The sequence below is a fragment of the Rhinolophus hipposideros genome, assembly GCF_964194185.1.
Source record: "Rhinolophus hipposideros genome assembly, chromosome: 21".
NCBI lineage: Eukaryota > Metazoa > Chordata > Mammalia > Chiroptera > Rhinolophidae > Rhinolophus > Rhinolophus hipposideros.
The window spans coordinates 44,754,397-44,778,897 of record NC_138067.1 but is presented as its reverse complement, the minus strand read 5'-3'; the positions used below and the strand labels follow the sequence as shown (position 1 = coordinate 44,778,897).

The following is a 24,501-nucleotide window of genomic DNA, read 5'->3' as shown; positions in this document are numbered from 1 at the left end:
TCCAGGCCTCTGGCTCCCCTTCCCTCCCTCCCCCCACTTGGCTCCTGGGCCTGCCCCTGCCTAACTATCTCTCTTTCCCTCCATCATTTCTCTCTCACCTACCTCCCCTTCCTTCTCGCATTCAGATTCACCCCGCAAATTTTTACCCCAGTGTACTAGGACTCTCTCCTCCCTGACATTCTCCTCTTCCCCCTCTTTCTATCTCTTCCCTCCTCTACCCTCTCTTCTTTTCTCCCTCCCTCTCTTTCCTCTTCCTCTTCCCTCCCTCCCTTTATTTCCTTCCTTTCCTCCCTTTCCTTCTGTCTTCCCTTCCCTTTTCCTCCCTTCCCTTTTTTTGTCCCACTCCTCACCATTCCTCTCCATCCTCCCTCTCTTCTTCCTCCCCCACTCTCATCCCTCCCCCTTCCCTCCCTCACCCATCCTGTCCCTTTTTCTCCCTCCTCTTTCTTCCCCCTCTTCCTCTCTTCTCTGCCCTCCCTCCCCTCTCTGCTCTCCCCCCTCCTTTCCTTCCCCGGCAGCCTCCCCCATCCCGCTCCCTCCCTCCCCTCCCTCCCGCTCCCCCTCCATCATCAGTATTCCGCTCCCGTCTCCGCCGCTCTCGGCTGCTCTCGGTCGCTGCCGCACCGTCCGAGGCGGGGGCCGGGGCCGGGGCCGGGGCCTGGGGGGGGTGGGGTGGGGGGAGAGCGGCGCCGGCGGCCCGCGGAGGGGGGAAGGAAGGAGGGAAGGCTGGAAGGAAGGAAGCAAGGAAAGAAAGAAGGAAAGAAAGGAAGGCAAGAAGGAAGGCGGGTGGCGGGCAGGCAGGCGAGGGCGCCGGGCCGGGCGGCAGGCAGGCGCGCGAGCCAGGACGCAGAGCGGCCCCCCGATCCCCGCTGCTGCAGCTGCGGAAGCCCCCTCCCCATCCCGTAGCCGGGGAGGGGGGATAACGCGCGAGACTCGGGCCGGCCGCAGCCCCGCCCCCCGCGCCTCCCCGCAACGGGCCTCGCACCCCAAATCCCTGTGCCTCATTGGGGGGGTCCTCCCCCCGCGGGCCGGGCATGCTGCCTCCCGGAAGGAGCCCCTTTCCTCGCTGTGAGTAGATACCGAGGGGCGCCGAGCGGGGGCGGGAGGCGGAACCGCGGGGAGCGGGTGGGGGGCATTCTCTAATTAGGGGACAGGGGTCTTAGGCCTCCTCCGGGATGGGGGGCGGTGGCAGAGGACAGTGGGCGGGGTCTGATGGAGAGCCGAAGCGGGTGGGGGAAGTAGCCAGGTGGGGGTTCTCTGGGCCAAGCGAGTTCTATGTTGGGGGCGTCACAGCTGCCTGGGGACGGGTCAGGGTGGGGGGTGCACGTCTGGCGGTCGCTGCGTATCCAGCTGTGGGGTTGAGGATGTAGGCTTGGGATGGGGGTCTCCTGAGCGTAGGTAGGTCTGGGCCCCCCTTTCTGGGGCGGGAGTCCGGGTTCTTCTCCATTGCCCCTCCCACCCTCCACACCGCTGCTGCTTGGGATGGGGGGGGCACGCCAGTGATGGGGAGGGGGGGAAGAGGCGGGCACGGGGTTTCCTTGGTGACCGCGCCTGGCAGGAGCGGTTGCCTTGGCAACCGGGGAGAACCGGGGAGTTTGGGAAGTGTGGATGGGAAAGACAGAGGGGGTGACTGGGAAGCGAGACAACCCCTCCCCAGTCTTAAGCCATTCTCCCTCTGGAGTCCCCCGACCCCTTGATGGTGGGCAGCTGAACCCCTGCCCCGCCCTCTTCTCAAGACCCTCTTCCTTGACCCCATTCTACTCCGGGGCCCTCTATCCTTGGGCACGTGTCTCGCTGGGACCACTGCCTCCCCCCCCCTTAGCCTTGGCCTCTTGGGCACCGCCCCTCCCCCCAGTTGCTTCCCTCCAGAGGCTTCCCACCCTCACACCTGCTCTTCCAGGACTTTCTAACTGCACCTCACCTTCCCCTCAGGATTCTCTCACCCCCCATCTCTGACTCCCCACCTCAGATGTCTTCCTCCCTTGGCCCTCTCCCCAGGACACCCCAACTTTAGCATCTCTCAGCACTCGCAGCCTCTCTCTCTTAGACGCGTCTCTGTCTGGGACCCCCTCTATGACCTTTCTCCACACAGAGCCCCTGTCTCTTTACCCCTGGGAGCCCCGATCCCAGACTTTCCAGTACTAGGGCCCTTCTCCCTGGAACCTTTTTCTCCAACCCTCGGCTCCTCCCAAGTCCCCATCCGTCCAGGAAGCCAGAGGCCCAGGCTCTATCCAGGGTTCCGCCCACGTTTTCAAGCCCCTTCTTCCATGGGCTCTTCCCCTGGGCCAGGGGCCCAGCCAGTGTCAGGGCGGGTTCTGAGCCTCGCTGCCCTGGCCGCCTCATCGCCCACCCTATCCTCTTCTCTCTGCCACTCCCATCCTCACCCTCGTCTCCCCACCCCCACCTCGCTGCTCCTCCTAAGCACCCTCCCCTTCTCCCTGCCCTGCTTCCCGCAGCCTCAGCCCCACTCTCCTGAGGACACTTTCTCAGGGTGGGGAAATCCCCCGGGGAGAGCCCAGCTGGGAGGGGGGAGGGGACGGGAGCCTCAGGGCTGCCCCTCAGCCCCCTCCCTGCCCCCCCCAGCTGGGAGCTGCAGTGGAGCCTCCGCAGAGCCCCATTGCTATGCGCCTCACATCCCAAGTCCCAGCCGCGCAGCCGCCAGACAGGAACTCGGGCTCCAGCGGCAGCTGGGAGTAGCCGAGTCGCTTCCCTCCTGGTTCAGGCAGCCGGCAGCAACCTCTCCCCCCTGAAAACTCCCACCCGCCAGGACCCGGGCCAGGATCAGCCCCTCCCTCTTCCTGTAGCATCTTCTGTCTCCTGGCTAACGTACATGGAAGCCTCCTCTCCTTCCCACCTTCCTCCTGCACTTCCCTGGGTCTCCTCTAATCTTGGCCGGCGATTGTCCAAATGCACACGCAGAAAGGAGGGTCAGGGAGCAAAGCAGCAGACAGGCATGAGAGACTCTCAGATAAGGCAAGGAAGGAGGGAACCAGAGAGATGGAGGCCCAGCAACAGTGAGATAGGGGCCCCAACTCCCAAACAGATGCACACACACAATCAGAGCCAGACAGACATAGTTACTTAATTGCCAAAAGAAAGGGAGAGTCAGGGAGACAGGGCAACTCCATCTGCACACACACAGGAGCGACAACCAGCGGGCCAGGCAGAGACACAGGGAGCCACAGACTCAGGGATGGTGGGGACAAACGCAGGGTGCTGGCAAGAAGGACCCAGAGAACACTGGCGGCCAGGTGCAGGGGTGGGGGTGGGGAGGATGGAGGGAGAGTGTGTGACTTGTCAGAGGGACCGGAGAGACCAGGACCGGCCATAGGCTGGGGGGGCGGGTAGGCCGAGGGGCGCGGGCACACACACAGTCATTCCCTGGCAGCCAGAGACCCAGATGTGGGGTCAGAGACCCAGTGACACCTGCCGCTGTGGTGCCCACAGTTAGCCAGAGACCCACTGAAAGTCGTGTGCATACACACAGACCTGGAGAGAGAGACAAAGGCAGCACCTCATGGAGAGAGCCGCTGGCCCGCGACCTCCCACTCATAGAGGCACAAAGCAGGAGGCTCTAAGGTGGGCTGAGCTACAGAGCTGTAGCCCCACGTGCAGCAAATACAGGTGCACCCAGAGCCCAGTGTGGGGGGCACCCGTGCTGTGCGTGCTGGAGGGACAGCCAGCCCCATCAGACCCAAGCAGTCCCCCTTAATCCCCACTAGAGGTGGCTAAGAGAATGCTCCCGCGGCAGAGGGCTCCCAGGGGGTGTCCTCAGGATCAGAGATTTCAGGTGTCAGAGGGCCACTGACACATCTCTTGAAGGCAGCCAGAGCTAAGCACACTGGAGCAGGCGAGCAGGCGCACAGAGGCCACAGAGGGAGAGGCAGCTCTTCAGGCCGAGGTGCTATGCGGGGGAGGGGAAGTGCCAAATTCTCAGCCTCTTAAGCACCCTGGCTCCAGTCTCTGGCCACAGTCCCCACCTCTGTCTGCGCTTCTCCCCACCCCCATTGCTTACCTGTCCTGCCTGCTGGGACCTTCATCAGCCGTCCCTATCTTTCACCCCTTCCGCATGTCTCTGGCCCAGCATCTGTCATAAGGGGTTACCTGCACCTCCTGTCTATCAAGCCTCTGGGTCTCCCACTCCACCCCACCTCACCCTGCAGCCCAGTGCCTTCCTTTCCTCACTCATCTGTCTGCGCCCTGGACTCATTCATCAGACTTTCTCTCTCCCACCCTATCTGCTGCGAACCGCCTCTATTTCTGTCTCAGCCTAGCACCGTCTCTGCTCCTGTGTCACTCTCCCTCTCCTCTTCTTGTCCCCTCCTGCTTTTGCCCTGCACTCACTTCCCCACATCCCTGGGCACATCCACTGGTGGCATCCCGTGGGCCGTGAATTTGTTTCCCCTAACGCTATCAAAATGTTCAATTTGTTGCCAACATTTTTTTCCCAAAAAATTAGCGATTTCACATAAAAATTTATTCTCATCACAAGAAAAGAAATTTGTAACTGTATGAGTGTGTGATGATAGATGTTAACTAGACTTATTGTGGTGATGATTTCACAAATATTGAATCATTATGTGGCACACATGAAACTATATAATGTTGTGCCAATGGTGTCTCCAAAAAACCCAGACTATCAGCTCTTTTGAAACAACCGTTCCTCTTCAGGGTAGCAGTGGGCTGTGCTCAGGCCACCACCTCCTCCTCATCTCTCATCTGCCTCACCCAGAGGTCTCACCGGTCCCTCTATCCCTCCACCTCTGTTATTTCCTCTTCTCTTTGCCCTCCACGTGGGACTCTTGTTGCCCTATCTCTCTCTCCACACTCCTTCCTGTGGTTTCCTTCCAAAATCTGAGGCTCTTTTCCGGGCCTCTCAGCCCACCCTTCTCCCTCCATCATCCCCGGGCAGTTTTATCCCAGCTCCTAGCCTCCCTGTAACTGTGTCCTGCTTCCGCCTACACTGCCTCCCTGCCAGGCCCAGGATGGGAAGACTTGTAAGACCACCAGGGTGCAGAGCACACACAAGTGCCCCATGGTCACTGTGGCCCCTCGCTATGTTCTTGAGTCAGCATGGCATGAAAGCACCATGGTCCCCCCGCCCTCAGCTGGCTGACAGACCCCACACTCTTGTCCCCCTGGAAGTGTGTCGGATCGCATGCACGGGGCAAGCAGGGGTAGGTTTCCCTGTATGGTGGGGGGGGGGCACATTTGGAAGCTCATCAGAGAGCAGGTCTCAGAGGACACAAGGTGAGCTCAGTGCTTATCATCAAACTACAGTGACGGGCCTGGGGCTCCGGTCCAGAGGCGGGGCTTCACTTGGTCCCACCGAGTCCAGGACTCGGATGACCGCTCAGGCCCTCATTGGTCCTGCACATCACGCTGTGGGGAGCTGTGCTTCCTCTCTGGCAGGGTGGAGGAGCAGCTCATCTCTCAGTTCAGGAGCCCTCCTTCCCCAGTGGGGAGATGAGAGTGGGATAGGTCTGCCCGACAGGGGGATGGCAGGAGAGTAAGAAGAGTGGCAGGATGCCCCCTGGTTGCCTGGAAACCTACCGGCAACTGTTGTCATGACAGGTGGAAGCGGAGGGGCTGCATGGGAGGCCTGGGAGATGGTCTGTCCAGGCCCTGGTGGGATGGACAGGCAGGAGTCCGCCCCAGGGGACTGCCAGGTCCCCAAGAGGGCTGCTGAGAGAGAAAAAGCTGGGTTCTGGTGGGGGACTGAGGAGCCTGTGTATGACCCAGACATGGAGGAGAGAGGGAGCACGAGCAAGCTGGGGCAGGGGGCAAAGCCCAGGCCTCTCCCTTCCTGTCTCAGTTGTGTCCCCCTGAACTCCTCAGTCCTCACCCCTGCCCGGGGAGTTGAGCGCAGGCCCCAGAGCTCTTGTTCAAATACTGCCCCCAAAGACAGAAAGCATCGCCAGCCCCAGCTCTCCGGGAGGGGCAAATCCCAGGCAATGAATGCAGAGATTTGCCCTCCCCTGGCCTGGAACCCCCACACACGGGGTGGAGAGAGTAATGATGAGCTCACACCCACTGAGTGCTTCCCAGGGGCCAGGCTCTGTACTGAGCACCCTGTGCAGTTTGTCCGTTTACCCCTCATAGCAGCCTTGTGAGGGAGGCACCATTATGATCGCTCATGTGACATATGGGGAAACTGAGGCCCAGAGACATGGCACCCCTTGCCCAAGATCACATGGCTGGAAGTGGCAGAGCTGGGACTGCAAACCCAGGCATTGGCCTCCCCCAGTTGAGGCCCAGAGAAGGGAACATATTACTCCACGTGGAAATAGAATCGCTGGTAATAATCATTAGATTTTTTTACTAACAGCCAACACATAGAAGGTCAGAGTGTCAAATAGACAGTGGGTGGGGTTGCTGGAACTCTGGCCTCTCAATCTTGTTTATGCTCTGACAGCCCTAGAGGGGAAAGGATCCCCCCATTCTGCTCTCACAGTGGCCTGTCCTTATCTAGGTGGAGGATCCAATCCATGTCCAGCTGGCAGGGGGCAAGGTCTCTCAGGTGCCTCTAAGAGCCCCCAACCTGTAGTGAATGAGTGCCAGAAAAGCTGGATTCATGTATGAGGAGTGATGGGGGACAGTCACAGAATGAGGAAAAGATTTGTTCTTCTGACCCAGTGAGAATAAAGGATGACCTTTAAGATAGTAGCTGTCATTTACCACTGGACAGGTCACCATGAATCCCCACCAAACTAGGTGTCATCATCTTCACAGACAGAGCCTGGGGGGCAGGAGGGGTATGCCAGCGAGAAAGTAGCGAGTCAGAGTTTAAGCCCAGGGTTGCCTGACACCAACTCTCTTTCCACCTCCTCCCCCACCAGGAGCGCCAGTGTGACGGGTGTGCAGTTATAAAATATAGTTATATAAAGTTATATAATAACTTTATTGACCGCTTCTTTTTAAAAAGAGTAATGTGTGTGTGTGTGTTTAATTTTATTGGGGAATGTTGGGGAACAGTGTGTTTCTCCAGGGCCCCTCAGCTCCAAGTCATTGTCTTTAATCTAGTTGTAGAGGACGCAGCTCAGCTCCAAGTCCAGTCGCCGTTTTCAATCTTTAGTTTCACAGCCCAGCATCCCATGTGGGAACTGAACCGATAACCTTGTTATTGAGAGCTCTCGCTCGAACCAACTGAGCCATCCGGCTGCCCCTATTGAGCGCTTTTTATGTGCAGGGCCACATAAAAACTCACACTCAGCCCACCACAGGTATTGGACCACCGAAGCCCTGCCACCTTGGGAGGTAGGTTAGCTATTTTCCCTATTCTAAAAATGAGCAAACTGAAGCCCTGAGAGGTGATGTCTCCTTCCCAAGGCCACGGGGCTAGTCTCTGTGGCAGTTGAGCTTCTGACTGGGTCTGGCCCATCCCTACACAGAGCAGGGGGCAGGGCGGAGGGGAGTTGGTTGTTCATCCTGAAATGGAATGGGCAGCGAGGTGCCCTTCGAGGCCCGTGGCTCCTGGCTCCTCAGCTTCTGTTCCGGGCCACATCCTCTGGGGAAATCTCAGCTCACCGTGACCACCCAAACACCAACTCAGCATCTGTGCCTTCACAAGGTCCCCAGGTGATCTGGGCGCACATTGATGTCTGAGAAGCACTGCTCCGGTTCAAGTAGTTTTTCACTTTTTGTTGCTTTTAATAGTAGCCTTCTTTTAACAAACGAAATAGTTGTGCACCACCCATCCCCACCCCAAGACAGGCAAGAGATCTCAGCCTTGCCCTTCCTGGGACAGCAAGGTGAGAAGGAGCCAAGGAGGCCCGCTCACACCATGCCCCTCCCGGCCTGCAAACTCAGCCTCACACACCCCTGCAGAAGACTTGGCAATGACCTTGGCAATGGCCACTGTTTCCAAAACCACCCACACCAGGCCAGGTCCTAGCTCTCTCCTGGTAAATTGAATTAAAGGGAGTTAAGCTGCCCCCATCTCCCAGAGGGGCCTGCCTCGGTCTGGGTGTCCCTGCACAGCCAGGACCTTGACCGCCCCAATATGCCCTTCTGTGTAGTGGGGCTGCTGTGGCTCCTCTCCCCGGGGGGGCACGCTCCCTGTAAGAGCCCCACAGGGCAGCTAGGCTGGGAGGCCGAGCAGAAAGAGCCCTGGCTTTGGGGACTCAAGCCGAAGCAGTTCCAAGCGCCACTGAGGTTTAGCTGGGACGTCCTGGTATGGCCGTGCCCGTGGCTAGAACCACACTGTCCAAGACAGTGACCACCTCAGTCACGTGTGGCCATTGATTAAACTAAATTAACACTTCAGTTCCTTGGTCACACTCACCGCGCGGTGGCCACACGTGCTGGTGGCCACCATGTTGGACAGTGAACTGCGCTGTGGGTGGCGAATCGTTGCATACTGGCGGGGAAACAGCTGGTGCTCTCAGGCCTTCATATAGTGAGTGTCTGGTCATAAAGTATATTATTAATTCCCATGTCGCGGATGAGGAAATGGAGGGATCGCAAGGTACAGTTCCTAGCACTGACTGTCAGCACGTCCTGTTTTACAGAGAAGGAAATGGGAGCCCCGGGATGACGGCGACTGGTCAGGCTGTGTCCCTCCGCCACTGCTCCCCAGTCAGGCCTACAAGCAAAGATTGGTCTGGGTGGCCTGTGTCCAGGGACCTCTCCATTCTCTTCCCCCAACTTCCTGCCCTCTTTCTCCCCTTTCTATAAAAAGAGCCTGCCCCCCCCCACCTCCTACATCTCTTCAAAGTTCTGCCTTTGTAAAGTTCTGCTTTCGCTGTAATTTTTCATTAATTCCCTCCTCTCCATCCCCATGGCCCCAGCCATGGCCTTCTCCTCTTCCCCAGACCCTTGGCCCAGCTCCTCCCTGGCCTCCAGCCTCCCCTCTCCGGTCCCCTCAGAGGGGTCTTTCTAACCCAGAGGTGACCCTGCCCTCCCCTGTCACCGCCCCCCCGCCCCCCCAGCCTGCTGTGGAGGTGGCACATCTGTAACTGAGCTGGACTCCGTGCAGCTCCCTGACTCCCGTCTACCTGTCAGCCCCCAGGCCTTTGCACACAGGGCTCCCTTCCCTTCCTGCTTGTCCTTCAGACCTTAGCTGCGACATTAACTCCGCCGGGCCAGGGGCAGTGCCTGGCTGAGATGGGCCAGGGCCCCCACTTGTGCTCAGCGTCTCTCTTAGCCTTTGAACAGCTCCCATCTGTACCACTAACTCCCTAAAGACAAAAAAAAGACAGGTCTCATTGGCCCCTGTGCACCAGGTGCCAGCAGGGGACCCAGCATGAGGTGGGGCGCTTGCCAGCTCTTTCTTCATTCAGCAAGTATTGACTGGTGGGGGGGTCAGTGTGTCCTAGGCACTGGGGACGCAGTAGGCACTGGCCACGCAGAACTCCCTGCCTGGAGAGCTCACCTTCTAGTGGGGAGCTATCTAGACAATAAACAGAACAAATCGTTGTCCTTCAGGAGATGCCAGGCTGTAGGAAGGCTGTGAAGAAAAGAAAGTATAAGAGGTGAAGGTGGGGGCAAAGAAACCCTCTCCAAGGTGGCATTGGAACAGAGACTAGAATGGAAACCGAGAGAGCCTCTTAGCTCAGAGCAGAGGGAACAGCAGGAGCAAAGGCCCTGAGGTGGGAGTGTGCCTGGTGTATGGCTGGAGCCTGGGGCAAGAGCCACCAGTCAATACTCGTTAAATGAACATATGAAAAACCAAATATAAGACGAGGCAGTGTATATATTGCCTTTGTTGACTTTTTTTTTTTTTTTTTTTTTTGAGTAAAGAAAGACCAGTTAGTGCCTCTGAGTGGAGAGTTGAGGAAGATAGGAGAGGACCATCCCCCTTCTCCAAGCAAGTCACCCCTCCCCAGCTCCACCCCTGCCCCTGAGAAGCCTGGTCCCGTTGCCTAGTGGCTGGTGGCCTGGCAGGTCCTGAGCTGACCCGCCAGCCCTGTGTCCTCATCAGCAACTATGAGGGGCCAGGGCAGCCCTTTTCCCAGGGTTCTTCTATCTTAAATGTTAGGGGCCTGTCAGTTCTTAGGGCTTTGGGGTTGCTTTGATTTTTAAAAGCATTTAGGACACGGGCTGGCTCAGAGGGACACACATGTGAAATTGTTTCATCCGTCCCCAAAGCCTGTGCTGCCTATACCCTCCCCCTCCCACCTCAACAGTTCCCTGTCTTGTTCATATGACAGGCATCCAGAGAGAGAAGCGATCAGCTCTCCCTGGCTTTGATGTCTCCCCACCCTCCTGGCTCCACGCTCCACTTCTGCCCCAGTCCCTCACAGTTGGGAAGTTCTTCTTTAGCTCTAACCTCCATCTGTCTTGCTGTGATGGCAGTCAATTTCCTATCTTTTCTCTCACCTTCTGAACTTCTTCCCCAAAAATGAGTATTCCTGACAGGAATGTTCCCTGCCTCCCTTTTCTCCTCGCCCCACCTCCCCTGGGCCCCCCAAGTTTCCAATCTGCCATCTACCTGAATCCTTTCCGGCACAGTGCCCGAGATTTCTCCGAGCTTGGGCTGAGAATGGTAGGCCTCCGCCCCACACCTCGAGTTCCTGGACTTCCATGCCTCTGTCTTCTTACGCATCTGCATTTCTCTGTCCGCTGGCCCCCTACAGCCTCCCCACCACCACCCCCAAGCACATACTGCTCTCCAGTTTTTGTCTTTGTTTCCGTCTCACTGTGTCTCTGCCCCTTTCATACCTCTCCTCTCTTTGGGGCCTCTGTCTGCTTTGTCCCTTGCACCTGCTGGGGGTAAAGAGCAGGTGTGCTGTGCTGAGGCCTCTCCCAGGGCACTGGGATGAGAAAGGCAGGGTGGTGACCTGGCCAAGTTCTGGACCTTGGGTTCCAATCCCTGCTGTCCCGTGCAGGCTGTGTGACCCTCAGCCAGTGCCTACAGCCCTCTGGGTCTGCTTCTCCATCTGTAAAATGGACACAAGAACAGTTGCCTCCTCCTAGAGCCACAGGGAGGAACCAGTGGCCCAAGGCGTGCACCGTGCTTATTAGCGGGGCACTAGACACGTAGCAAGTGCACGGTTAATGCTTGCCATCACTATTAGGGGTTCATGGGTGGGAGTGGGGGTGGGGGGGAGTCACGGAGGGCAGGTCACAAAGCCTCTGCAGCAGGGTGTGGAGCAGCGGCAGGGTTGTCACACCCTGTGCAGTGGGGATGAAGGCAGGGGCTTGTGGGCGCACAGCAGTTGAACAACGTGCTCCCTAGGGGACCTCCGTGGGAATTTTTGCGGCCGTCATGACAAGCTTGGGGGTCCCTGGGGTCCCTTGACCCTGGCGTGGCCAACCAGGAAGGGACAGTTCCTAGCTGTGCGTTTGGCCTCTGTGCCTCAGCTTCCCCACCTGTGCAGTGGGGGTAATAGCAGCCTACTCTCAGAGGACAAATGGGGGAACTACAGAGCAGTGCCTGGTCAGTGTCGGTGGTGTGGCAGATGTTACCGCTATTTAAGGAGTTGGTACAAATCAGAAGCATACACGGTGCCTGGCTTTGGGAACATGCTCAGAAGAGGAAGGGTGAGCCAGCTCTCCTGTCATGGGTGTTGGAGGGGTGTATCTGGGGACAGCCGAGTCCAGACTCACAGCCCTGTCTACGAGTGTAGCTCACACAAGTGGTATCTGAGCTGCAGCTCCCTTCAGGGCATGGCATTTAGTGGGCTGCACTGGGGACCTGCTGTTTGGAACCTAGGGTATACTATCTGGGACCAAGCCAGCCAGGTGATGCCATGGCCTGGGCATGTTGTTGAGCTGGGGGCAGTTGTGTTTGCGGCCTATGCATGTGCTGCTTCCACTGGGCAGGCCTCCTGGGTTGGAAAGGGACTTCAGGATCGGGATAAGTCTGAGGCGTGAGCCTGAGGTGAGCGTCTGCTGGAGTGTGTGCTGGGCTGGGTGTGCAGAGTGGGGTCGTGACTGGGCAAGTGTGCCTCAGTGTGATTATGTGAGGGAATGCGGTGTAACTAGGGAGAAATATGGCCTAACAGCAATGATACCTTATCCGTTCATTCCTGATGTTTGTGGTTCACCTGCCATGTGCTAGGAACCATTGCAGATGCTGGAAACCCAACCTTGCACAAAACAGACGCAGCCCCTGCCCTTGGGGAGCGCACACTCCAGTGTGTGGGCCTATCAGAGGTCAGATGGTGAAAAACATTATACAGAAAAATAAAGCAGTGAAGGTTCTGGAGAGGGGTGGGAGGGTGAGGGCTATGTGATGCGAGGTGTTCAGGGTGGCCTCACTGGAAAGGCCACATCGGAGTAAAGACCTGAGAGGAGACAGGGAGAAATGGGGAGGAGAGGACCAGGCAGAGGGAAGAGCGATTCCAAAGGCCCTGAGGCAGGCATGTGCACAACCTACTGTGGAAACAGGAAGAAGCCAGGGTGGCCTGAGGTGGTAGAATGAGCAAGGGGAGGAGGAAGGAGCTGAAGTCACAGACGCCCCTGGCCTGGGGCAAGGGGTCTTGTAAACCAGAGATGTCTCTGCCCCGACACCCCAGTGAGGTAGACAGAGCAGGAATAGGCTGCAGTCTGGAGCAGAGGAGGGCAGGGTCCGATTTGGAAGTTGACAGGGCTCTCTGACTGGCGTGGAACAGACTGTGAGGGTGGCAAGGGTAGAAGTGGGGAGACCACTGAGGAGGTGCCTTGGATCACTGGGGGAGATGGCGGTTGGGCCAGAGTGATGGCCTGGGGCGGAGGGGATGAGAAGTGGCTGTCTGCCTGTCTTGTAAAGTAGAACCGTTTATGGAGCGTTGAGCTAGTCAGTCCCTCAAAGGCCCGAAGAGACAGATACTATTATTATCCCTGTTTCACAACCTTTTTCTGCAGCTCAGAAAAATGAAGTCCGTGGCCCGAGGCCACATAGCAAGTAAACAGCGGACCCAGGATTCAAACTCAGGTCCCGGGATTGGAGCATGGTGCTGTCCTGTTTATTTTTTCTTCTTTTTTTAATTTATTGGGGTGACATTGGTTAGAATGTGCTCTCCTCTTGCTGCTTCTCTTTTGTGGCCTCTGGTTTTCCTGGCTTTTGAGGGTGAAGGTAGCATTTGTCAGCACCAGTGTCTGCACATAGCAGGACCTCAGAAAATATTTGTTGCATGGACGGATGGACTGACGGTTGGATGAATCAGATGAACAAATGCAACCTCCCTGCCCATTTTACAGAAGTGTATGAGGAGGCAGCTATCAGGACCAGGCTGGGGTCCAGGGCAGAAGGCAGCATGTGGACATGGGTTTCTGTGTGGCATGAATGGGAGCTGGCCCTCAGCGGAAGGGCTGGGGTATTGGTGATATGGGCCCCATTTCACTGGTATATCCGGGGCGGGGGTTGGAGTAGATGGCTGTGCAGTGTGGTGGGAGCCTTTGGAATCTCCTGGGGAGCACTGTGCTAGGCTGTCTACCCTAGGGCTGGGGCACAGGTGCAGGAGGGGTGCTTGTGGCTTGTGGAGGGGGCGGCCAGCGGCGGTAGTCCTGCCTGGTTATGCAGCTGATGAGACTGTCTGTGCCACAAGGCCAGGCTTGGCATGGCCCAGACCCTCCTCCCTGGGCAGCCCAGCCATTAACGTCCTCCCCCTGCTTCCTCGACCTTCCCTGCTGCCCAGAACCAATGGGTTAATTAGATAACGGAGCCTTTGATTAGCGGAGGAGGGGGAGGCCTGCGAGGAAAGGAAGGGGGGCCGAGGAGGAGGGGAGGCGCCCTCCCCTTTCAGGAGAGCAAGGCGGAGGGAGGGGTGAGAGGGAGGGAGCTGAGGCACAGCTTGGCTCTGCACTGCCGTGTGACTAGAAATTGTAATCGCGGGAGAGAGAGAGAGAGAGAGAGAGACAGACAGAGCCTGGCCGAGAGAGACCAAGACAAACGGACAGACAGACAGAGAATCTGCCTGAAACCGGCTCCCAGACACAGAGAGGGTGATGGGGACCGAGCGAGAGTGAGGAGGAGATGGAGGAGAAGGAGAGAGGGGGCCTGGTGGTCCCAAGGGAAGCCAGACAGTGAAGGGGGAGCCTGAAGAGGGGGTTGAGGCCTGAGGACAGGGACAGCGACCTGAGGTGGAGGGGCTGGGAGACAAAAGAAGGGGGCTGGGGTCAGTGGCTGGAGAGAAGAGAGGCTGGCAGTGGGGGGGGGAGTGGAGAGAGGTGGGGGTGGGGGGAGGAGACAGGAGGAGGCGAGCAGGGAGGGAGAAGACTGCTGCAGTGGCCTGTGACAGCTGCCCCCCCAGGGGTGGGAAGGGCGACAGGAGGGGGGGGCGCGGGGAGACCCAAGAAGCCCCTGCGCCCCCCCCAGCACAACCTGGACAGGAAGTCCCAGAGACCTGGGGAGGCATAGCCCCTGGCTGACTGGAGGCATGTGGAGGAGGGGGCCTGGGGCGCAGGGAGAGGCCCAGCGGAAGCCGAGCCAGAGCCACCGGGGTGAGTGTCCCCCTCTCTGGTGGGGGGACAAGGACAGAGATGGCCGAGGGCACAGGAGGGAAGGGGAGGGAGGCCCAGCTGCTGCAGGTGCTGTGATGGGGTGGGGGCCGGCGGCAGGAGAGGTGGGGACAGATGTAGAGGTAGAAATTGAGTGGTAGGTGCTGCGGACCTGGGGTGGGCACTGCAGGCTCCCACGGCCCGAGGGGCATCCTGGCTATGGGACCCCAGCCTCAAATCCTGGCCCTGGTGGGCTCTACCAGTGTGGGGCTGGGTCGTCACCAGTCTTATGAGGAGGGACCGGAGTGGTGGGCTAAGGACAGGAAGGAGCATTGTCTCCCTGTCACACTCGGGGAAGCAAAGATCCCACCGCCCTCCCATCAGATAGACGCACACACAGCCCCAGCCCTCCAGGGAGAAAAACGAGTCCAGGATCCGGGCACAGAATAAACCCCCTCTCTCTCGTCCCTGTCTCTGTCTCCGTCTCTGTCTGTCCCTCTGTCTCTGTCCCTCTGTCTCTGTCTAGCTCTCACTCTCACACTCGCACTCAGGCACACAGACATGCACACGCATTTTTATCTGAGTAGAAATGATCTAGGAAACCACAGAACGAGAATGAATGTGTGTGTGTGCACGCGTGTGTGCACGCGCATGTGCGCGGGGCCTGTGTCGGTGGGTCTGAGTCCACGGTGTGAGGGCGTGCCCCGTCACCGCTGGTGGTGTGAGTGTGCAGACAGCTCATGGGGAGCTCTTTGGTCAGGCTGGCGGAGTAGAGCCTGCCGGCCAGCGTGGGTGCATCTGTGTGTGCCCTACACCTCGTGGAAGGGGGGCTGGGAGCCAGAGGATGGCCCCAAGGCCACCATCCCTTTCCGTCCCCACCAACCAGCTCTGTGCGCTGGGACAAGCCGCTTTACCTCCTAGCGCCTCACTGTCCTCATCTGTAAATCGGGCCCCTTCCTCCTATGGTTACCGTAAGGCTTCATTCAGTGAGACAGCAGTGGATGGGGTCTGGTGCACGGAAAAGGCTTACTCAGAATTCCAGAGCGGGTGTTATTATTATTGTTGTTATTGTCACTATCAGTTTATCTTCCTTTCCCTCTCTTGTCCTGTGGATGTAGGGGTGGGAAGACCTGATCCCACACTACCCACCTCCTCCAGGACTCAGGCACAAGGTCCCCAGCCCCCGGCACCGTCCTGCACCAGCTGCTGGCACAGGCCCTCCACACACTTCTTGGCCTTGAGCACCTGCCACTCCAGGGCAGACTGGGCCCCCGCCGCCCCCAGCACTGCCTCCTGTCTCATCCCCCACCTGTCACCTCCACAGTTGCCTTGTCTGGCACCTCACCTTCTCTCAGGTTCCCCTGTGAGACTAACTGAAATCCCTGCAGCTGCTTCGAGGCCCACAGAGCCTGGGCTGGCCCAGAGGACACTGAGGGCTGAGAGTGATGGAGGGTGTGCGGCACTGGGGAACTCGGCCTCCTTGCAAACACTCCAGGAGAGAGGAGAGAGGGGTGGGGGCAGGAGGCTGGGCACCCCTCCTGGAGGCTCACACTGGCAGCTAGGGGACTAGGGTGGGTGCTGTGATGGGGGCCAGACCTACACCCAGATTTCCTGCTGGGCTCTTCCCCCTTTCTCTGTCATTCTCTGTCATTCTCTCTCTTCATCTCTAGCTATTTATCTACCTTTTTGAAATCATGCACAGAACTAAGTTTTGAAGCTGGCTGACTTTTCCGCTTACTGGCCAAGAGACCTTGGACAATCACTTCCTCTCCCCCAGCCTCAGTTTTCGGTTCTGTGAAAAGGGCCTACAGTCTTCCCAGCAGGGAGAGGATGAGATGAGAAGAGTGCAGGGGGCGGGGCCAGCCCTTCCCCGGGCCTCCCTCTGCCTGCTGGGTTGCCTCATTTGGGTCTATCTGTCCCTCCTTAGGGGGCTGGGAGAGTGAGCCCCTGGGGGCTTGAGCACAGGGAGCTGGTGATGGTGGCAGCAGCGTCCGAGGGCTGGATGTTGGGGAGAAGCTGGGCCACACGGGTCCCTGTCCTTCACTAAGCCTCTCCTTCTTCCCCTCACCCCACAGCCCCGGGCACCCACACGGAGCATGACCATTGAGGATGGCGCACGCCCGCGGCTCCCTGTGCCCCCCACTGCCGCCCGGTAGGATGTCCTGGCCCCACGGGGCCCTGCTCTTCCTCTGGCTCTTCTCCCCACCCTTGGGGGCCGGCGGGGGCGGTGTGGCCTTGACATCAGCTGCCGCAGGGGGCTCCCCGCCCGCCACCTCGTGCCCTGCGGCCTGCTCCTGCAGCAACCAGGCCAGCCGGGTGATCTGCACACGGAGAGAGCTGGCCGAGGTGCCAGCCAGTATCCCTGTCAACACACGGTACCTGAACCTCCAGGAGAACGGCATCCAGGTGAGCCGGGGCCTGTGTGGGGAGGGGCACAGGTGGTGGCTGCTCCTCCCCGCTGAGCGGGCGAGGGCCTCTGCGTGTCCCCACCCACTCTTCACGCCACCCCCTGGACCCTCACGAGATGCTGTCTGCATCCCATTACCCTGAGCCAAAGCTACTGGGTTTTCTCGGGCACGAGGCTCCCTGTGTCTGTGCCAGTGTGTTGGGGCCCGGACAGGACCACCTGCCCAACTCGCACAGTGGGGGCCAGACAAGCGCTGGGCCTGACCTAGTCCTGGGGTAGCAGGTTGTGCCAAGGGCCACCCTTCCCCAGGGCCTCTGTGCGGCATGCACCGCCCCAGCCCTGCCTTGCATGGCCTCAGGCGCGTGACGGCGTGACTGTACCTCTGTGTCTTCATCTAAAAAAATGGGGGTGAGAAGAGCCCCTGCCCGAGGGGTTGGGGTGCAGACTGATAGGTTTAAAATCTCCCTGGCGCCTGGCAAGCACACATTCTCTTTCTGTGTGGCTCGCGTCTCTGTTTTCGGGAGGGGGTGAGACGTGGGGAGTACCCTGTGTCTGGAGCTGTGCTGGGACAGGGCAGCGGCCGCCCGATTAATCATGACTGTGGCTCAGATGGGCCCTGCACAGGGCTTTGGGGGCAGAGCTGTGCCTGTGTGAAGCTGGGTCCCTCCTCCTCTGCTCCTCTGCTGCTTGGGGCCTCCCGTGTTGAGCAGTGTCCCTGGCCACTAGGTACCAGTAATACTGGCCCTCAGTTCCAAAAAATGTCTCTAGATGTTGGCCCACATTCCCTGGGATGAGTCGCCCCGGTTGAGATCCCTGCCCCCATCGGTGCAGACGTCTCCTGCCCCAGCTCATAAAGCCAGGAGGAAGAGGGCTCTTGTGCAAATGTCCCAGGTTCCCTGGGCTGACATTCCCCTCCTCCACCACACTTCCTGCTCTGTCCCTCAGGAAGGGGGTGGGGTCTGCGGCCCCCATCTGACCCTCCTAGAAAGCCTGGGGACCAGGGCTCCCCTCTGCTGGGGAAAGAGGGGACCCGTTAGGGGGGCAGTGCCAGGCGCACTGCCACAGGCAAGAAGGCTGTCCTCTCCTGGGTGGCCGTGGGGCAAGGAACAGTGAAGCCAGAGTTGGGGTCCGGAAACAGAAGGGGCCTGCTCACGTCACCCCACCCCTGCTCCTGCAGGACTGTCCTCTGGCTGCAGGCCACCTCCCAGTCACATCCTCACCTCTCCTCCCAGTGCTCTGAGTCGCCTCACATCCCTCAAGCTGCAGTCCCAGCTAACCTGTCATGTCCTGCTTAAGGGGGTGACACTCTGCACTTCATTCTCATCATACACCTGCCTCTGTACTCCATCCATCCAGCCTTCATTTATTCACCTGACAGTCAACAAATGCTGCCCGCACCAGTTCTGTGCCAAGCCCTGTCCTAGGTGATGACTATGACCCGCAAAGCCTTTCCCTGCCCCTGGCTGGCTTACATTTTAGGAGGGAAGCAGCAGTAAACAAATAAATGAGCCAGCCATCAGGCTGGGACAGCTGCGCTAGAGTTGGCGGTGGAGGTTAGAGCACCAGGCGGTACATCTGTAAGAAGGAGCTGCTGAGTCCCCTCCAACAGGCGCCCAGTGCCATGCCAGTGTCCCTTTTTCTCTTTGGGGAGCTTGATGAACAATTGCATCCTACAAACATTTGCTGAGTGCCCACCGAGTGTGGGGCCTGCTCTCAGTGCCACCCACAGACCTGTGGAGGGCACGTAGCTGACAGCAACCAAGCAGCACCCCAGAGCCCAGCCATGTCCTGCCTCCTTCGATGCCCGGCCCATCCTCCCAGCGGCCACCAAGCAGCCCTCCGAAACACAAGCGACCAGGTGCTCTCCTTTGCCTAAAACCATCTGAAAGCTCCTGGACTCCAGGAATGAAGTTCAGGCTCCTTACTGCAATAACCGAGGCCCCTTAGCTTAGCCTGGCCGCAGCCTCTCCAGCTGACTGGTCGCTCTCGCAGTGCTGAGGAGTTGCTCAGGCCGTCGCTCTGCCTGAACATCCCTCTCTTTGGCCCTGGGGCCCCCCAGGCCAGCCTTCCCTCACCGCCTTCCGCTCAGGGTCCACAGCCCACCCCAGACACCCCAGCCCTTGCCCTAAATGCTTCTGTTGATTAAATGTCTCCCATTTTCTCGTGTGTGGGAGGCAGGGGTCTGGACACTCAGGACACATCAGTGACCAAAACCAGCAGCCAGCCCTGCCCTCACTGAGTCTGTGGTCTACAGTCTAGACATAGGTGTGGTCGGTCAGTGGCTTGTGTTTGTTAACAGAAGTGGGGAAAGTAAGTAGAGGGGGAGGGGTGGTGGGTGCAAGAGGGGGATTCTGGCTGCAGCTTTGCAGACACAGAGCCCAGGTGGCCTCGTGGAGAAGGTGACATTTGAGCACACATTTGGGGAAGGTAAGGGAGGGAGCCTGGGCACATCTGGGGAAAGACATTCCAGGCAGTGGGCTGCAAGGTGGGAGGAGGCTGGAGCAGAGCGAGGGGCCAAGTGAGAGAGCGGGAGGGGAGGGCTGAGAGGGGACAATGGGGGCAGACCCTGCTGGGCCTCATGGTCACAGTGAGAACTTGGGCTCTTCCCTGGGTGGCTCCTGGCAGAAGACAGGCAGGCTCTGACTTGGTCTCTGTCCACGGTGCTGGGCACAGACTGCAGGGCCAAGGGTGTCTTGGCTCAGACAGGCTGCTTGTGGTGAAGGTGCTGATAAGTAGGCAGATTCTGGGTCTGTTTTGAAGGTGTAGATGAGTGGATTTCCCTGCAGAGTGGATGTGGGAAAGGGGGAAGAGAGAGACGGTGACACCGAGGTCTTAGGTCTGAGCTGGCCCCTTTGGTTGGACCTGTTTGCTCGCGTCCCGACCTCCGGGCTACTGGCCTCCAAAACTTTTTGATTCGCATTCGCATCCCTGACCGAATACACATGTGAGCCCAGGGGGTGTAGATGAATTTATTTGTAAGTCAAGCATTGTGTGTGCCATCCATGCGCCATGTACCTTATAAAGCGCACACACAAGTGGACACTGTTAAAGGATAGGGCACGTGCTCGAATCCCTAACACTGTCATTTCTCATCCTGGGGGTCCCTGCACCCCCACTCTGGAAACCACTGACCCCCCCAAGGCACGTTCCATGAGGGTAGAGAGTGCCTTGTCCACAAGAGTGGGTGCTTGTGAGCGTTCAGTCGAATTGGCCTCCTTAGTGGACACTTTGCAGGTGGCAGGATGGGGCCACCTCGGGACCTATTAGAGGCGCTTTAAAAATAATAACTTTTTAATTATCTAAATTAAAAAAATGAAAAAAATCACCCTAGTCCCACAATTTACCGTAGATATAAATAACTACTGCTACATCTTGTTTTAAAGCCTTTCTCGCTCTTTTCTGTACCTCTGTCCATGTATTTTTAAATTATTGATTACAGAATGAATACAAATTAATTTAGAAACACTAGAAAATATACCTGAGTAAAAATGCCAGGACAAACGCCAGCGGTAACTTGACAGCCACAGGTAACGCCTATGAGCCGTGGTGTCTGCCAGTCCCACACTCTCCACATACCTTCTCAGTCTGTACGCAGTAGGCTCCGGTCAGTAAACCAATTTCTTGCTGTCCTTTATCTCCCCCAAAGAAAAAAACGAAATCACAGCATTTCCTGCCGTTTGCTACTGCTTTGGGCACCTAGGAGCTTCACCGTGCACCGTCCTTGTCCCTGACACTGACCCTCATCTGTCGTGTCGACTCCGGCGCTCGGCATTCTGCTATTAGGCAGTCCCTTCTTGTTTCCAACGTCTCCACTGATATAATGTCCTTGGTGCTGGTTCTTCCACACATGCTGGATTCTGCCCTTGGGATCCGTTCCTACAGGTGGAATTGCAGGGCTGGAGGGCAGATCAGAGAAGCGCTGCCCCGTCAGGCCTGTGTGCCCTGCTCATTAGAGTGTTGTCCTCCCTCGCGGTGGCAGTGAGCCCCCCAAACACGCACGCACACACATGCACACACGGGGTGTGGCACCAAAGCTCTGTAGAGATGGTCTGAGATCTGGAGACTTGAGAGCCTCCCCTGTCCATGGTCACTTGCTTGTCACCTGGCTCCTGCACAGACTGTTTGGAGGGCAGGGACTTCACCCATTCCCTTCTGGTCTCCCCAGCACGTGGAGCAGAGAGAGCCTGGTGCACAGTAGGTGCTCAGCAGACATTTGTGGGTGAATAGAAGGAAGGCACGCTTGCGAGCTCCCACCCAGGGGACTTGGCAGAGGTCGGGGACCATCTGTTAGCGGAACAGGCGTCGAATCCCTGTGGCGCTTTGAGAATGGGGGTGCCCTGGGGCTCCCTTCACCTGTTCCACTGCCCTGGCCTGTGGAGCATTGAGGATCGTGAGCCACATGGGGAGTGTGGGGGACTCCAAGTGCACCAACCAAGTGGCTATGCTGAGTGGCCACACTGGCCTCTCACTGGGACAAGGGTGGCAAATTTGGGGGAGGGTCAGAATGCCCTTCAGGGACATGATGGGGACAGCAGGTGGTGGACGTGGTTGTTTGAATGCCCTTCATGGCCAAAATAATATTTTTCAAAATCAGTTTTCTGTGCTCCCCTAACTGTGCTTGAGACTGGAGGGGGCCTGCAAGGCCAAAGCCCACGGGGACACCTTCTAAGGCGGAGGCCTGGGGGTGCACCTGCCCTCTGCCTCGAAGCCCTGATGCCACTCAGGCTGAGCCACGTGCCCCTGTCCTCGCAGCCCCCTGGAGAAGCAGGGGTGGAGCCGGGGCTCTGGCTGGCGAGGCGCCCTTTGGCCAGGCAGGTCCGGTGCCACCCTGCTCCTCTGTCTCCTGGTGGGTCCGGGTGGAAACTGCGCCGCCGGGGCTCGGCCAGCCCACTCTCCTCCTCAGTGAGACCCCCATCCTGTCCCCTTCCTCCCTCACTGCTTGTGTCCTGGTCCCGCTCTGGTCCCCTCCTCCCCAGAGCCAACCACCCTAATGTGTTTATTGTGGATCTTTCTGCTTGTGTGTGTTCTGGAAAATGCTTATTGTTGCTTTGTGTGTGTATATTTTTAATTTATGTAAATGAAGCTGTGTTATAGATGGCTTTCTTTGTCTCACTGTTTTCACTCGGCCTGGGTTGTTAGGAGCCATCCACATGGCTGTGTGTGTGTGTGTGTGTGTGTGTCTACTCCGTTGCTTAACTGCTGTAGAATTCCCTTTGATGGACACCCCCCCATACCCTGCCCACCTACCCCCCCAATCAGGACAGACACCCAGGAGGCTTCACGCTGCCCCCACCACAAATCCTCCTTTGGGACGTTTGTGATAATGTCTTGGAACATATACCAGGGGGATTGGTGGCTCAGAGGACATGCACTTAACCTAACAAAGTACTAATCCCGGAGGCTTGTAGCGGCTGCCCTGGGTCCCTCGGGGGTCTGCCGTGAGGTCACGTGGGCAGAGCGTGTGCGTGCACTTGGCCAGGAGTGTGCTTCTGACCTGAGAAACCAATCAACCCCTCTGAGGGACACACTGAGAGGCACTGTCGAGTTAGATCGGCCCAACAGCTGTGGGGCTGGGGAAGCAGCCTGTGTCCCTTACAATCGTGGCCTCAGTTAAATAACTCACGGCATTTTCACCACACGTGATGCAGCCACGTAGAGCGGAGTTTCGAAGAACAGTGAATGACACAGGAAAAGGCTCAGAATACAGTACTGTGCTTTCAAAGGATTCAAGCAGGATGTCCAATTTGTTTTTAAAACTTAATTTAAAAAACAACAACAAACAGGGACCACCCAGAAATGTTAGCAGCACTTATGATTGCAGGGGACAGTTGAGTTTTGACTCCAACTTTCCTCAGGTGTGTTGTCAAGGCCGTCTGGGCCTCAGTTTTATCACCACTAAAATGGGGATGATAAGTCTCCCTCCGTCACAGAGCTGCTGAGAAATCTGGTGCCACCCTGTGCCAGGTGTTCTTTATGGCCCCGGGGGCACAGTGGTCGTTGGCAGCTCAGATGAGGCAGCACATGTGTGGTGAGTTAGCCTGGCAAGTGGTCAGCTGCTGAGGGTGCCAGAGAATGTAGACAGTGAGACCGTTGTCACGGTCGGTCGCCATCGTCTTTCTTGACTCAGAGAAACGTCAACCTCAAAAGCGCGTTCTCTGAGCTCCTGCCCAGTCCAGGCAAGCCCCGACGGGACCGTGGACGCCAGCCTTGGTCACTGCTGGCTCCAACACTCAGCGCAGAGCCTGCTGTCCTGTTAAATTACCGAATCAGAGAAGCCATGTGGCCTCTAAACCTCCTGACAGCCCCAGGGGTAGGGGGTGGTGGCGGTCTCATCTCCACTTTTCAGTTGAGCAAACTGAGGCAGAAAACCCATGTTCCCCTCCCATTAATTACGTTCCCTCTCTGAGCCAGAGGCCCGCCAGGAGGGTGGGCTGGGAGGACGCATGCGCCCCCAGTGCCACTCCAAGTCCTAGTTCCATGATCAGCAAACTTCATCCTCACAACCATCCCATGAGTGGTCCTATCCTTATCCCCATTTTACAGATGAGGAAATTGTAGGAGAGTGAGACTCTTGTGCAAGAGGCAACCATTAGTGAGTGGCAGTGGGACTTAGCCCGGAAGGCTGGCTGCAGAACTTGATTTCTTAATGCTCTTCTCATGCTTGCAAATGTGCAGCTCTGGGTCCCGCGCCCTGGTGACTGGATTACTGTACTGGCTCTGGCCTCATCCTTGCTCATCAGGATGTTTGCCTCAGCTTCCTCCTGGCCTTCATCTGTCTCCCACCCCCAGCCAGAATCACCACATCATCCCTGGGCTTTAAACCGGTCCCTGCTCCCCTCGCAGTGAAGACCTTCCCAAGCTGACTGTCCTGGTCCCAGCCACACCGCACTCAGGGGCGCCCTCTGCTGGGCGCACACGCTGCCCCAGCCCTGCGCTTTCAGCCCTTCCAGGCCTCGTGCTTGAACGACCACACTCACTGTTGGCACTTGCCTTGTACCAGTCACTCCTCCTGTCGGTTACAGATACCGGTGCTTTAATCCTCACTCCACTGTGAAGTGGGTCTCGTTTCCACGTGGAAACAGGCTCCCAGTGGGGAGCCCTGCTGAGACCTCGAGTCCCTTTTCCTCCTATGTCTGACTGACCCTGCTAATGCGTCCACAGCAGCCAGTTCACGTCCCTGACTGGTTTATTGAGCACCTACTGTGTGCCAGGTGCTGCTCTAGGCACAGTGAGCAGCACAGGTACACATTCCTGCCCCCGTGAAGCTGGATGGACAGACAGGGCAGAAGGCACACGAATACAGCTGAGCCTTAACAATGCAGGGGGTTAAGGGTGCGGACACCTGCCCAGTCGAAAGTCTGTGTATAACAAAACTCCTCCAAAACTTAGTTGTCCCCCGGTATCCGCGAGGGGGGTTATTCCAGGACCCCTGGCAGAAACCAAAATCCATGGATGTTCAAGTCCCCCATATAAAAATATGGTGAGCAATGCGTACAGTTAGCCCCCCACATCCACAGACTCCCAACGGCAGATTGAATACAGTGCAGGTAATAATCGATAAAACACCCGCACGGTTCAAAGCCGTGCTGTTCAAGGGTCAACTGTATGATGCGGCACATCCTAGATAGAAATGAGAGGCGAAAGCCAAGCAAGATAGGCAAGACGGGGTGGTGGGGGCAGGGACACCGTCCTGGGAAAGGAGATGGTTGATCCCTGAGCCCCCGCCTAAC

General features: G+C 57.8%; 1 protein-coding gene across 3 annotated transcripts in view; it reads left to right on the top strand.

Annotated features, from left to right (window-relative positions):
* Positions 1-692: 692 nt before the first annotated feature.
* The window catches only part of LRRC4B (leucine rich repeat containing 4B), a 34,558-nt gene continuing 10,749 nt past the window's right edge, over positions 693-24,501 (top strand). Inside the window, exons 1-3 of one of the 3 annotated variants that reach the window (XM_081031152.1) lie at positions 693-1,068; positions 14,243-14,367; positions 16,440-16,770. In XM_081031152.1, coding sequence (XP_080887278.1) covers positions 16,474-16,770 — 297 coding nt within the window. In that variant the 5' untranslated portion in view covers positions 693-1,068; positions 14,243-14,367; positions 16,440-16,473. Of the gene's footprint in view, positions 1,069-14,242; positions 14,368-16,439; positions 16,771-24,501 lie in introns of those variants that run through there. The other 2 variants (XM_081031151.1, XM_081031153.1) reach the window with 2 other exon arrangements.